Raw genomic sequence first — 16,279 nt, forward strand, 5'->3', positions numbered from 1 at the left:
GCCAAACATTATTTACTTATATTTTTTATGTACACATTACAGTAAGGTGTTGTCCATTATTATTGTTTTCCAATTGATTTATTCAAATTAATCTCTATCAATCACTGTAATGGCAAAATAATACAAAATTCCATGTTTTTTTTCTGTAGCTACCTGTACTCCAACCATTATTTACATTTTTTCTGACACTTTTCCTCCGTTAATAAGATGAAAGAAAAAAAAAGTTAAAGACCTTGCGGAAGAGCCACGAAAAAAACAGTAATACACTTGAATGTGAGAAAGAAAATCACATAGCACTCAATAAAGTTGTGGTATAATTCACATAAGAAAACTACGCAGTGAATCAAGTGATAATCTTGCAAGATAGAGCCTCTTATCGCATAGCATATTTTTGTTGCCAGAGAGGATTCTTATAATACACACATTAGTAGCGAAAAATAAAATGCATTGTCGCCTTCAACACTTGAGCAATATAATAGATCTCAAGTGCAAACACTCTGATACTTCGTCTCTTGTATAAAATAGAGCAAATTCTATTTAATTTTCTATTCTTTCTGTAATATTTTTTCCGCCCCAATGCACTCGTTTTAGCCTCCCTACTCCTCCCCTGATAAAATGTGCACAAAATGTGATAATAGAGATTGTATTTCTTTCTCACACTAATGACTGATAATATTGCATTAGTTCTGAGAAAGAGACTTCCAGACAGGAAACACAAAGAGATAAACTGGTATAGTTTTTCTTTTTCTAAAATGTTCTTTACACCTTTTTTTTGCAATAAAAATATCTAAAAAGATACTAATTAAAAGACTAATTAAAGTCATGGTTTACGGCTTAATGAATTCATAGTTCTTTGGTGTTTTCGGTAATCGGGAGAATTATACAGAAAAATGTACAATGAAGCCATATTATTATTATTATTTTGACAGCTGTCATTGACTTTCAACTTTAACAACTGTCACAAATGTCAATCGATAGCCGTTAATATGAAAATGTTTCCAATACCAAATAAAAAGATCAATAAAAAGAAAACACTCACCTAATTTTTCCAATGTCTCCTTCATTCTTCTTATTGAACTCAATATCCGTCTGAATGACAGTTCGATAGTTGTATTGCTCAGAAGACTCACTAGACTGTGATTCAGAACTCTCAAAATCACTTTTCAAATTACTCTCACCTTTCAATTTAACAATATCCCCATTCCCATTATTATCCTCCTCTAACTTCGACACACTTTTCTTTTTATTATTTTTCGTCACACCTGTAGACTCCCATATTTTTTCCCTTTTGCTGTACATCTTGGCCAATTTTCTGTCACAGGTATTCACATAGAAAGAAGAAAGAAAACATTTGAAATTAATTAAAAAAGTCTCTAATACCATTCATACAGGTTACGGGATTTTCTAAAGTGGCAGAAAAAAAAGTTAATTATGATTTGGTTCTCTTTTCCTGGCACGATAAGGTCAAGGTTAGAATAATAAAAAGAAAAACCTTAAGCAAGAATATAATAACATAACGAGATTTTATTATGGAGGACGAGCAAAAATTTTCATCTCAACACAGATGTTCTACGGAATTTTACACATTTACATGTTTAATTAAGCACCAAAATCGCCTCATTAAATGACCAACATTATTTTTTATTTTAATGCAATTGAGACCCTAATGACTTATGATTAGATTATGATTATTATTGTAATCATAATCTTTTTTATCTATTTCAACACTGCACTGGCATTGATACGAATATTAACTGGACAATTTCACGTGAGTAACATTTACAGACTGGTCAACTTGCTGACTAATACCTATTTTTCATTTGGACAAACTTTTATGGTACATAAAGATTTTTTTAACGGAAATAATTTTATTCAAAAAAACTAATGACAAGTGAATAAAACTTCGTGGAATGTTCGGATTAATAGTGTTGAGCGCGTCAAAAACAAAATTAAGAGAAATAGGATCACAAAGATGCCATATGATCATTTCTTCAACATTTTATATGATATTTTGAGTATGGAGAAGCTCTTCGTGCGATGGACCAAAACCGAAACACAATTGCACGAAATTGTTTTTGAATTGAACTGGTCCTTCAGCCGTCACATTCGGAAGACTAGAACTCAAGGAAGTTTTCCTAGAAGACATGGCTCACCAACTAGCAATTTAACTGAAAGGCAGAACTAATCTCTAAAATTTATAGCCTATTTTCGATAGTCCTTGAAAGACTCCTTTTTGTGCAAGATAAAAGAGTAGTATAAGGGAAAGTGCCCATGCTTGATACGATCCAAGCTTGATAATAACTATTTTTTTCCAACCCTGTTGCCTGAATTTTAAGGTTGAAGAGTGACATTTTCATGGACTCAAAGTGAAAAAATGGTTTTCGTTAGCGCCCTAATGTCATAAAAACATGGCTTATAAAAATTACATAAGAGTGATTTTAAAACTAATAACCAGTCTTACAAACGATTTAAGAAGATAGATTAGAGTTCCGTCTAAAAATTGGTGTGCATTTTTTTGTATCCTGTGAAATTTTTGCAGTGAAAATGGGCTTCCGAATTGTCGAATCAATTATTATACAGGAAGGCCCCGGAGCCAACTTGTATAAAAATCGCCACTGAATTTCCATTTTCTTCTTGAGAAAAATCTAAGGATTTCCAGGAACCATTTGAGGTGGGATTATGAACCTAATAAGTGATTTTTTTTTTGAGAATGGGATAGAAACAATCCCAGAGTGGGATAGAATCAATCCCAAAATGGGATAGAATCAATCCCAAAGTGGGATAGAATCAATCCCAAAATGGGATAGAATCAATCCCAGAATGGGATAGAATTAATCCCAGAATGGGATAGAATCAATCCCAGAGTGGGATAGAATCAATCCCAAAATGGGATAGAATCAATCCCAGGGTGAGATAGAATCAATCCCAGAGTGGGATAGAATCAATACTAAAATAGGATAGAATTAATGGGATAGAATTAATACTGTTTCCTAATAAATAATGACTTTCAAAAATCAATGCTGCAATGGGATTAAATTAATCCCACGAATTCTAAAATTCAATGTCAAATTGAAATAGAAACAATACCATTTCCTCCTCAAAAAATTAATTTCATAAATTTAATATCAATATGTCCTAAAAGTAATCCCAATATTTCTTAACTTTGTTCTAGAAATTAAAATCAATCCCAATATGCACCTATTTTCAAGAAAATTTGGGATAATTTTGGTATTGAAATGGTGGGATTAAAATCAATACCATGGGTATTGAATCTGGATACTTGAAAAATTTTCTCTGTGTACAATGTCGTGGTGCAAAATTCTGCATTAAACTCGTGGAAATGATTCTCAACAGATTTTAATTGTTCTCTTAAGAGGTTACGTGGACCACGAAGACTAAAAAACACAGTGTATTGCTTTAAATGTAATTCAGAAACATAAAAAATTATTTAATTCAAGCTATTAAGCATATAAAAGTACAAAGTTCAAACTATTTTTTGAGAAACTTCCATTTGAAAATTTCAAAACTTCAGCCGTTTGGACCTGAATTTCGGAATCCCTTTATGAAGAAACTTACTTTTCGATAAACAAGGTTGCCGAGGGCACATTCATACGAAGTCAAAAAATTTAAAAATTCCTATTAGTAATAATCCTATTACTTAAACTCGTACTTGGATAAAGAACTTTTGTGTACATGATCACAACTTATTTTACAAAACTAAGCTTGCCATAAAATGTCACGAAAACCTTAAGTTTTCTATAAAATTTTCTATAAAATCCAAATATCATTATTTTTCTACAAAAATTCTTCGTTGAAATACTAGTTTAACTCTGAGTAATCTTGCCGACTAATACCGACTGATCAGTTTTTTTCTGATTTTTGAAATTTTAAAATGATATTTAAAAGAAAATCTAAAAATTTAAATATTCTGTTTTTTCTGCTCTTCGTGATCCTCCATATAACCCCTTAATAACACAGACACACAAAATTGAAATTTTTAAAACATTTTAAAAAACTTTCAGTGAATAATTATGGGAATTTGGCATGTCAATTTCAAAAATTACCATAATTTCCTCTACAAAGAAATACACTCTCTATATCTTTTGAAGTTTAGACTTTAAAAATCGGAAAAATAAGGCTTCAAGGACGTAAACAAACATAAGGCCTATCTGAAAACCTATCAATCATATACGAAAAATTAAAATAAAATCATTTCGATCATTAATGCGAAATTCCAAAGAAAAGTAAGGAACAGAAAATGAGACAGCAGACCTTAGGCTTTCAGAGGCCATAAGGCAAATTTTGCATTATTAACCTGGTCCCTAATTTTCAAAGTCGTCCAGATCGAGTCTAGAGAAGACGCTAATTATTTGAGACAGTGAGCGCCGGAATAATTTAAAAGGACTTGCAATTTCAAACAAGCCTGAACTGAAACGGGATCCACAATAACCGTTAATACCTCTGGGGTATTTCAACACATAAAAGAATGCCTTCTAGGTAAACTTCGGAAAATGAAAGGTATAATATGTATAATATAGTAATATGTATATTATTAAACATCCAATCGTATTATACGCGATTTTGGGAAAACTTTTGAAGTAGACTATGTTTTAAAGCGGTTTCAATCAGACCGCTTTAAATAAATAAATAAAATGATCAGAAATGGGGTAAATATAATGTTTTTGATCTTTGACATTGTATAATTCAAGATAACGATTTTCCGGTCAAAGGTGTCCTGTCCAGTCCATGGACGAAGTGTTCAACTTAGCTATCTCCAAAGCATTTCCGAAAATGAATAAAATCCCCCAATCCAATTTTGATTAAAAAAAAATGGAAAAACATAATTTACGACATAATTGAGAGGATAGGGAAAGAATGAGGAAAGAGTAAGGAAAAAGAAAGAGATATGTCTCGATGTAGCGTTATTTTAGGGAGGGATCATCAAAAATTACAAGTCCCATATCTCTTACCGTTCGCATTTTAAACGGACCAGATTGCTTAAATTCGTGAGCATTCTAGCTTTTTTTTATGGATAAATTTGTTAAACAACTTTATTAATCTAGGGAAAATAATACGAACTTAGGTCAGACTTAGGACCTTTCGAAATATAACGTCTCAAGCACAAAATTGAGCATTCTGAGAAGCTAGGGCGCTTTGCTATTTCGGATACTTTAGTGAATTTCGATCTAATTTCCTTGACTTTATAAATGAAATTCAACTTTTGCCGGAATATCAATTTCACAAATTCAGAAACCCTTCTCTTCCTCGAAAAATTTCTGTAAATCTAACGAATAAATTCTGGCATATAACTCTCGCAAAGAGCTTTTTCATGTACAATCTCCTGTTGCATTCACTTCCATGCAATACTTTTTCCAGCGTTTTTCCCGATTTTATTTTACGATGCATCTTTGCTGTTGCATTTCTCTAACAAATACATAAAAGTTTAGGGGATACTGGGGCAGTAGTAAACACTGGGTAGTTGTATACATTGATTTTTATGTCTACACTACTTGGATTTATGTTGACTATTTGTTGAGGGACACTAAGGATCCCTGTAATATCTATAAGTTCATTTAAGTCTCGTCCTTTGAAATCTTAAAAAAAAAGCATCGACATGTTTCTAACTACCCCGTGTTTACTACTGCCCCAGTTTCTCCTAATTAAAATGAAAGATTTGTTGACAATACCCAGTTTCAAAACTTACTTTTAAATCAATACAAGTAAACTCTAAAGCGCAATTTTCTTTAAAGCACGACGTAGATTACAATTAAAATTTAAGAAAAAAATATATAATTTAATCATAGAGAAAGAGTGTCATGTTACACATTCTGCAAATGTTCTAATAAATTTTCCAACATTAAATAAAAGTGCATTTCTTATCATTCTCCCTTCCTTTACCCCATTCGAGTCTCTCTTAATTGGTGCTTTTCTGTTATCTCTTTTCAACACTATAAATATTATAAAATTGTAAAGTATAACACAAACAATGTTGAGAAGAAAGACTTTCGACACCCTGTGACAATTTATTATCAAGAATGAATTTTACAAACTAATACAAAATACAATGATAAATTTCATCACATTGAGAACAACTCGATGGTAATCGTAGTTGCACCATTTTATTTATTTTTCCACTAAACGTGACCTTATTTGTTTATAGAGAAGAAACACTGATAGTGCTGTAAATAATTTACTCTACACGAGTAATAGTTACTAATTAAAATCTTGAGATGTCTACAAAAAATCATCAGTCATCGTGTGATTGCAGTTAAGCAATCATCAATACAAATAACATTTTAGCACTTAGTATATATACTCACATAGAGGTACTCTAGAGAATTATATGCACTGCACGAAAAAAAAATCATATATTTTCTGTTGCTTTGCAAAAATAAAATCTTAAACAATCTCTTTGCATCCATCTAAAGCCCAATCTCATCATTGTCTCTTTAAAGCATAAACTTTATCCTCCGTGTAATGAAATAAAATAGAGTGAGGGAAAAAAATCTACATAATAGTCTCTTCTCAAGGCTATTTTATGGAGCTTTTATTCATATTTAGCTTCAAAATATTGTTTCACATCGTATTTTCTTCCTTCACACCAAATCGCGCACTCATACTCATTCAGACTCTCATTTCACGATAGATCTTCTCAAAGAAAATTCTACAGAGATATAATGTTAAATCTCAGAGAATAAACATTTCGTCGCTTTCATCAGTGAGTCTCTTACAATAATAAAAAAAATACAAAGATTATACGATACTTGCTGATGAAGGTGACAATTTTGAATTTTTATTTAATCCTTCAAAAAAATTAAACATATTTTTTTTAGATTTATTTTCAAACGCTTAATGCTTCTGCGAAATTTTAAAGCATTGATTTTTAATTTTGTTTAATATTAAATGATTATTCTTTAAAAAATACATTTTCAATTAAATTAAATTCAAATTAATTGATACGTTTCTCAATATACATAAATTTCACCACATAAATTCCCAGAAATTAAATTATTTCAATTGATTGAATTAAAATACAAAATACACCTTTGCAAAATTTTTTAAGCCATCGAATTCGTAATAAATAAATCAGGATATTCAATATATTATGTAATTTATCATAATTTATGCATCTGATTAATCAAATTCGATTTTAAATTCGTAATATAAATTTTTAATATAATTCTTTAAAATTAAAGTGTTTAAGCATTTCGCGAAGTTTTTTTCACATTAGTACACTTCATTGTTGTTATAGTTTTAGTGTGTGACTTTTTCATAGTCACTCCTATTGTAATCTTCCAATGCGGTCAATCACCTCTGATTGGTCTGATATTTACAGGATATATGTTTTAAAAAACGTTACTAATTCCGAAAATCTGTGATAAACACTCGTAGTGCTTGAAACTTGCGTCGTACACTCGTAGTGCTTGAAACTCGTGATGCTTGCAACTCCGAATGCGTGAAAACTCAATTTTGAGTTGAATTTTAAGGATAAAGAATCGCGTCGATATTTCATAGAAATCGCTTCATAAACACCGAAACTACAGTCAAATCAAAACTTCTTTGATTTATAGCTCAGGACGAGAAAATCGAGCGCACTATGCGACCCACCGTCTGAAAGGTCTCGACCTCAGCTACAACATACTAAAATTTAAAGAAAAATGATCATCTAGTTTTCGAAATATTTGAGATCGAATTTTCAAAAATCGATTTTTCGATTAATAGGATCTTCAATTAAATTGGATGAAGTTAGAGCGTCAGAACGGTTGCAGAATTTAACGTAAGCTTTCCAAATCACTAAAGTTTTTCAAATTTTTACAATTATAACAGGTGATATGTCGAATTGAAAATTTAATTTTTGACCCCTTATAGCTCGGCTCAGGGCAGGGAGGGTCATGGGTCCTAACTTATTTAATCGAAAGTTCTTAGGTCCAGCTACAACATTCTAAAATTAATACCATACCATACGGGCTGAGTTATTTATAAAATAAAATGGGTGTTTCAAAATCGTCCAAAGGGGGATAGACGGGTAGATCTGATATCACCAACTACTAGCTGCTTATCGGTATTTAACTTTTGCCGAAAACCGCTTGTCGATATCTCTCTCCAGATGCGTTTGTATTTTGTATTCCAGAATTTAGTGAATATCATATTCGTGATCTATGAGTATCAGAACGTGTAGATCTAAAATTTGGGTTCGATCTGACGAGGTCAGGTTTAACCTCGGACCATAATAACTGAGATTGTAAAGAATATCAACTAATTGTAAATAATCTCAGCTGATTAGTAGACGACGCCATTTTGGGGCCTGGACAGCCAACCGGCTATAGTACATAAGGATTTTCGGTTTGGAAAAGATTTCATTATAATTTGTTCTTTTAAACCTTATAATTCCTTTATTATAAAACTTTTACTTCCATAACGTTTTTGAAAAACCATTTATAAAGCGGTTTTTCGTATCTCGTAAAAATTGCACATGATAATTACAGATGTTTTTTCTCCTCCGTTCATCGGTAGAACCGTTGTGTCACAAGTTTGTCAAAATGTGTGACGCCACGAGCCAAATTACTCGAGAACACCTAGCATACTGCCTTATACGGGTCCCGGTCAAAATCCCGAAAGCCAAAATCCCGAAAGCCAAAATCCCGAAAACCAAAATCCTGAATGGGCTAAAATCTCGAAAGCCAAAATCAAGAATTCTTAAAAGCGTCATAACTACTCCCACGACTGCACCCGCGCTTGCTGGAGGCAAAGGGAAATCTTCTGTGTCTTGGAAAATTATTCTAAACATTTTCCCCCATATAATTTCTTCCTTTTTAGGATTTTGAACATTCGGGATTTTGGCTTTCGGGATTTTGGCGTTCGGAATTTTGACTTTCTGTATTTCGGCTGCCACCGCTTTATACAGGCTTCAGATTAGAGACTTATTACTGAGACTTAGCGCTTAAGTCATAGTCTGAAAAGATCGAGTTGTGGCTAAGCCGAAAAATTTGAAAACTTTACTAAGTCCTCGTTTAAACGAAAGTTTAGTGCTTTGTTGGTGGCTTATCGATTGCGACGCACCCTTGCAGTGACACAGTGAAACATAAAATCAGTCATTACAGAGATGAAAAGAATTATACACGTATCCAGGTAGTGTTTCATTTCCAAGATTTTCATAGTTTTTCACGTTTACAGTACGGTTGTAATTTGAAATGTTTAAATATTAGGTCGACATGATTCTTTAACCTCGAAATTCAACTCTCAATCTATTTTGCACGTAATCCGAGTTGCAAGAATTCCGTAGTTACACCTAGAGAATCTTAGCTGCCATAAATTTATCTAGGCTTATCATAAAACATTTTTAGCAAAAAATTGTGCCAAATAAAAACGATTTTTATCTTTCTTATTACATAATATCTGAAGGTAATATCACTAAAGATCAATTGTATCAGGTTTTGTAATGGGTGATTACCTTGGTGAGATTTTCAATTAAATATACTACAAAATATTGTAATTTAATAAATTTGTAGGCAAAAAACTTAATAAAATCATTTATAAAAAAAATGTAAATAAAACCAAACCAGACTATATAATGCAACTCATCGTGAATCAACGAGACGTAATCATTAAACGTTGAAATCAATGATTACTTCTTGTAAAAAAAACCGGCATACCGCCAAAAAAATCGTAAACAAATCGTGAAAGAGAATACATAGATAAATAGCTAAGATTAAAAACTTAGTAACTCCGTGAGAAGCAGTAAAAAAATTGTCTTGAAATTTTCCACGAATCAATTAAATCTATGTCAAAACAAACCAATTACAACCTACGAAAAAATTATAAAATCTTTCTTTTTCAAGTACTTTGGCAGATTTAGAAAGACTGTACTTATGCCAAATTTTATCAAATGAATTTCCTCTATTTTCATCCAACGCATTTATTCATTCTCAAAATCATCATCATAATCTACTTGATTTATTTTCTCTCTTTCTCTATCTTTTTCATCTCCTTCTCACATTCACCCTGCATCTCACCAAATTATCTCAAAAGTTCATATTTTGCAAAGAAAATAAGATAAGTTTTGTACACCCAAAATGTCAATGTCTATTTTTATCCCATCACACCGTTACACATATGAAATATCAACAGTGAATTCAATCGAAATTAGATAAAAATATATAAACATATTTTTTGTTTATATGTATATGAAGATGTAATAAAAAAATAACGACAACTTCACCGGGGGTACAAGTCTAACTATTCAATAGCATGAAACTGAGATAATGAGGGAGCCTGATTAGGGGATGTTTATTCGCCCTTGACGATGCCACTTCATGGGTGGTAGCGCGTGGTTCCAACCATGATTTTCTTATATCCTTATACCGATACCCCTTCGTGAGCTCTAGTGCTCCTTCACAACACACAAGTAGTAATAAGATTATACAAATTAGAACCTGTTGCCAAATGACGTTACTAAAATATAGTTTTATATTTTAATTTAAACTACAAATAAAAATTAACTGAATAAAAATAAATACAAGTAAATAAAGTGCAACAACTTCATAAAGAAAATCAGAAATAAGAAAAACGCATTGATCTCTATTATGAATGTTGTTATAGAGCAATTCAAAATAATAAATAGGCTAGGCCGGGGCAGAATTAGTCAAGGGTTTGGACAGTATTGTTTTCCTTAGAAAGATTATTGACTAATCATTTACTCAGAGTATAACTCCTTCCCTATTCATTGAAATAAGTCTAATTCAAACATGTTTACGAACATATTTTGTACGTTTACGAAAATTTACAAACAAATGTTTGTAAAAGAACAAAAAATACTCATCAAGTGGTCATGTCACGAATAATGTTTCTGAAAAAGTACAAAATTTTATAAACTTGTTTGTAAATCCGACCTCTTCAGATCGGGCCTAAATTTTGGATTCACACGTTTTGACACTCATAGATCACGAATATTATGTGCGCTAAAAATCGACTTTCGTGGACGTCCCGCCCGTCCCGTTCGTCACGTCCAGAGTCCAGAGTACAAACGCTTCTGGAGAGAGAACGGAAAGAGATATCGACAAGCGGTTTTCAGCAAAGGTTAAATATCGATAAGTGGCTAGAAGTTGGTGGTGTCAGATTCACCCCACACCCCCCCCCCCCTTCCACCATTTTGAAACAACCCCAAATTTTGTTTTCTCAATAACTCAGTCCCTATGGCATCGATCAGGCTCAAATTTTAGTATGTTATAGCTGTCCCTAAGGGCTTTCGAGCAATACAAAACTTAACCCCGTCCGACTCAACTGACCCGAGCTAGAGGGGGTCAAAATTCAATTTTTAAATGGTCATACCTCCGCTTCTAATTATCGGAATGCAAACAATTTTTCTGTTTTGGAAAGCTCTCGTGGAGTACATTAGACTCTCACTCAATCGGCTCTTTTTCAATCGGGCGACAAATTTTGTTGACGATTTTCACGTTTAATTATGAAGCTAATTTACTCAAATTCGCCGTAGTTCTTCCTATTTTATCGTGATTCTTTATAATTGAGCGTTTTTTGTGGAATTTACAAAGGCTTTGACGCCTAATTCTATCGCTAAACCGCATGAAATTTTGCCCCATATTCCCGATTGAGAGAGACTCTACTGTACTATAGCCCTCATGGCACGCTAACTTCATCCGATTTAATCGAAGGTCCGATTAATCGAAAAATCGATTTTCGAATAATCGATCTCGAATATTTCGAAAACCAGACGATGCTTTTTCTTTAAATTTTAGTATGTTGTAGCTGAGGTCGAGACCTTTCCAATGGTGGGTTGCACCCCTCCCTCGATGTTCCCTGACTGCATTTTTTGTGTTTATGAAGCGATTTCAATGAAATTTTTGTATATATTCAATCTGAGATCGAGATCTTTCTCACGATGGGTCCCATCCGTCTCTACTCCAACCCACTGTACCCCGACCCTTACTATATCCATATGGACCGGACTCTATCGTCAATGGTTATTAACCCAGAGGCGTGCAAGAATCGTTGAAACCGAATAAACATCAAATAAAACGTGTACGTCAATGGTCAAAACGCTACCAGAGCAAACTTATTTTGACGTTTATTCGGTTTCAACGATTCTTGCACACCTCTGTTAACCGATTTCAATTAACTTTTTTTTTCTTTTTTTGGTCTTCCCTACTAAGACTATTTAAAATAGAAAATGACCAATGATAAGCCCAGATAAGCTTATGGTAACTGAGATTCTTTACAGAAGACCTCGAAATGCGTGCAACTCGGGGTGCTTGCAACTCGGAATGTGTGAAAATTCGATTGTGAGTTGAATTTTGGGGGTAAAGAATCGTGCCGAGCCAATTTTATCCATTTCGACCGCCAAGAACAGTTTACTCGACGCGATTCTTTACCTCCAAAATTCAACTCACAATCGAATTTTCACGTATTCCGAGTTTCAAGAACCCCGAGTTGCAAGCACCCCGAGTTGCACACATTTCGAGGTCGCCTGTAAAGTATCTTAGTTACCATAAGCTAGTTACCATACCATGGGCTTATCACTGGTTTTTTTTTCTTTGTATTAAGTCTCTACGACTTAAAATTGTCATTCGAAAAAGACCTTCAGGGACCCATAATGATTATTAAAAATGACAGTGAGCTATTCTAAAAAACCTGCTTTTGATGAAGAATAATATTTTGGTATTTATTCATATAGCACCCTCATACATTATGTAAAATTACACTTGTAGGCAAATGACCCAAGTGCTCCTATATACATAATTTATCAAGACAAAACACACTTAATGCACTAGATAAAAAGTGTAAAAACATCTTCAGCTAAATTTGAAAATGTCACATTTTGATAAAATAAATTCCAAAACATTTACATAATCTTGACTGAAACATGACAAGCCCATTTATCCTAATTACAAATTGAAACTGAGATACTAGATATCTCCAGGGCTATATACCAATAATAATCATGAGGCCACTGAACAGTACATTCCAAAAAAAGACATATTAATTAGAACCTTAGCAACTGATGGCTATCACTAATTGCATTCTCTTGAGAACAAAACAAAATGTAAAGGTATAGGAAAAATAAGTCTAGAGGAGACATACATTTTTTTTTTTCAGGGAAAAAAAACATTGCGAGTTTCTCAAGAATTTTCTGTCTTGTTCAGCTTTTATTTATCCCGCAAGAGACTTCAAGACGTCTCCATTGCACTTTTTTCATTTAAATATCATTTCCTTAATTTGCGTGAAACGCGCCACTGTCTGATGAAAATCATATTGCACACGCTTCGTATTTCTGCTGTTGCTGGCAAACACTTTGTAAAATTCTAGAAATTTCTATATAAGAAAAAAATATATAGTGCATTTGATAACTTGTGTATACCTTCATTTCCTTCAATTCTCTTTATTAGGTGAGATTCTTAACAATCTCACCTACTATAATCCTAACAAAATTTCATGTCGTCCGATCGACCTCAAACTTGGCCAAAACGTGTTTCAGCACTTCCTGATCACGAATATATATGTGGCTAATTTACGTTCCCGGCCGGCCGGCCGGCCGGCCGGCCGGCCGCTCTTTGGAGCTTAATAGCTTCTAAACTAAAAAAGATATCGACTTGCGGTTTTCGGCAAAGGTTATATATCGGGTGAAAATTGCAACTTGGTGCATTGACCCCCCACCCCCCACCCCTCCTTCCGCCATTTTGAAGACCCCCCTTTTTTTGTTTTCTCAATAGCTCCGCCCCTATGGTATCGAGCGGGCTCAAATTTTAGTATGTTATAGCTGGGCCTTAGAGCTTTCCATCAATACCAAACTTAAGGTCCCCTGACCCCCCTGACCCGAGCTATAAGGGTCCAAAAAAAATTTCTTAAAATGGCCATAACTCCTGTTCTAATTGTCAGAATTTAAAAAGTGAGGGCTTTTTGGAAAGCTCTCGTGAAATGCCACTTCCCCTTCTAACATCGCAAGTTCATAAAACCACCGCTAGGGGCGCTATTATTAAAAAGAAAATTTTTAAATCTTAAAAGTTAAATAATTCAAAAATTCCATTGTGCATCGGGCTAAAATTTTAGTATGTTGTAGCCGTTGATTATACCTATCAAACAAAAAAAAACCTTAAGTCGATCCATAACCCCTGACCCGAGCTATAAGGGGTCAAAGTTCGAACATTGACCGGCCTCTATCTCCGGTTCTAATTAACATAGCGACCTAAATTTTACTTTTTTGGTTTCGTCTCGATGAGCACTTTCAGACGGAAGTTCAAAAAGTCACCATAGGTGGCGCTGTGATAGCGTCAAAATTCATCGAAATTCAAAGTCACTTTTCTCAAAAACGGCATTGTGCAAGTTAATGAAATTTTAGTATGTTGTAGTCCAGTCTAGGACGTTTCCAAAATGGTGCAAATGCGCGCTGTGGTTTCAATAGAACCGGAGATATGAGGGGTCAAAGTTCACGAAATTCAAAAAAGCATATCTCCGGTTCTATGTGACCGATTTTGATGAATGAGGGCTTAAACGAAAGATCTCACCAAATGCTACAACTTTCTAAAATATTTGAACTTCGTGGGACCAACACCAGGGGCGCCACAGTCGAAAAATCAATTTCAATATCACATAACCTCAATTATCTCGACTGTCGCTAAACCGATTTTGATGATTACTTCAACATAATTGTAGAGCACATTTGTCTCTACATTTCGTCCATACATCATTTTCCACTCAGACTACGCTATCACTCCGATTTTGCCGTTTAAGTGTGAAAAAATTGATTTTTCCAATAATAACGCTTTGAAATCACTCAGATGCCAATTTGACTGCCTCTACTCCACCGAGACACTTAAAATAGGGGTTTAAATGGAAAGTCCCGCAAAATACAACAATTCTTTGATATAGTTGAAGTTCAACAAATGACTACTTGGGGAACTCTGGATGAAAAAACGAGTTAAGAAACAAAAAACCTCGCTTATCTTGGCTTCTGAGTAATCGATGAGTTCAAGTTCTACGGCAAAATTATAGAGAACATTCTGGTCTACATTTCACCCATATAACACTTTTCTGTCAGTTCATCCAAATCCTTGACATTTTGGTTCAAATACAAAACTTGTATAATTTCACGAATTTGATTCAAGATAACTGAATGGCGTCTCCCTACTTCAGCATCAAATCGAATTTGCATGCACTCCGAGTTAGCTCACGTTAAGAATCTCACCTACATTTTTACTTTTTTTTTATACCAAAACATCAACACCTCCGCTATTCATCTATTATATATTTGTATCTGCAATTTTCATATATCACCATTTTCTCATACTATATTTTTAGATATTTGTCATATTGCTCAAGAATGTTCTTCTACACTTCCCGTTTTCTATTCTCAATTTCTCACACATATTCTACATTTCATTTCCCGCTTCTGTTTTCATACACTATTCATTTGAGTTGTTATTTTGATTTCCAAGATGTTTGTTTACGTTCTACTCTGAACCCTCCAACTCTCCTCAACCTATTGATATTTTCTTCTATTTTCCCTCCGCCCCCAGACATTTAGATAGAATCACTCAAGTGTCCTCTTTTCGTTTCAACATCTCTATTCTATCTCGATCTGAAATACCAACAAATATCTTAGCTGACAGCAGGTAGAATATACAATTTCCGCTTTTGACATCATCATCCAAATAATTACCTAGATCAATAGATAATTTAACGGATAATATAAGAAAAAAAGTATATTTTCCTTTGAATCATAAAAATAAATGGCGTAAAGACATTTTTAGACTGAATCCAATTACTGGTACCTTTTTAAATTATTATGAAGAATTATCGTAATCAATTTATTGGTTAAAATCCAGAAAAATCTATATAATCGGTGGGCTCACACTCGGAGCTTGATTTTTTAACACTTAAACGACTGACTCAAGAAATTATTCTTTCACTGTTTCAAGTTTAAGTAAAAGTTATAGAATCTCCTTATAATGGAAAAGAGATGCCAAAGCATGCCAGATTTGCGGAGTGCTCGAACTCACGCGACAAAGAGCTTTCCGTGAATTATATCTTCGTACGGTTTTAGATACATACCGGTTTGTTGCCGATTTTTGATTATTGAAAAATAAGAAACTTATTCTGCAATAGAAAATCTCTCAAGATATTTTATTAATTTCAGAATAGTTCAGAAAGTTAAACGATTTACGAGTACTACCGATTCATTGCCGATTGAGTCCAATTCGGTTCAGTCGGATTGTAAATTTCAAAGCCTTTCAAAAAAAAATCCAAAATTTAAATAAATTGATTGATA

The 16,279-nt window shown here is 33.5% G+C and overlaps 1 protein-coding gene across 2 annotated transcripts in view; it reads right to left on the reverse strand.

The window, feature by feature from the left end:
* Positions 1 to 16,279, reverse strand: part of LOC129803881 (basic helix-loop-helix ARNT-like protein 1) — a 121,172-nt gene that overhangs the window by 92,225 nt on the left and 12,668 nt on the right. For both annotated transcript variants that reach the window (XM_055850749.1, XM_055850748.1), the window contains exon 2: positions 1,040 to 1,312. In XM_055850749.1, the coding sequence (XP_055706724.1) occupies positions 1,040 to 1,299 (260 nt within the window). In that variant the 5' untranslated portion in view covers positions 1,300 to 1,312. The remainder of the gene's footprint in view (positions 1 to 1,039; positions 1,313 to 16,279) is intronic.

The sequence above is a fragment of the Phlebotomus papatasi genome, chromosome 2 (genome assembly GCF_024763615.1).
Source record: "Phlebotomus papatasi isolate M1 chromosome 2, Ppap_2.1, whole genome shotgun sequence".
Classification (NCBI taxonomy): domain Eukaryota; kingdom Metazoa; phylum Arthropoda; class Insecta; order Diptera; family Psychodidae; genus Phlebotomus; species Phlebotomus papatasi.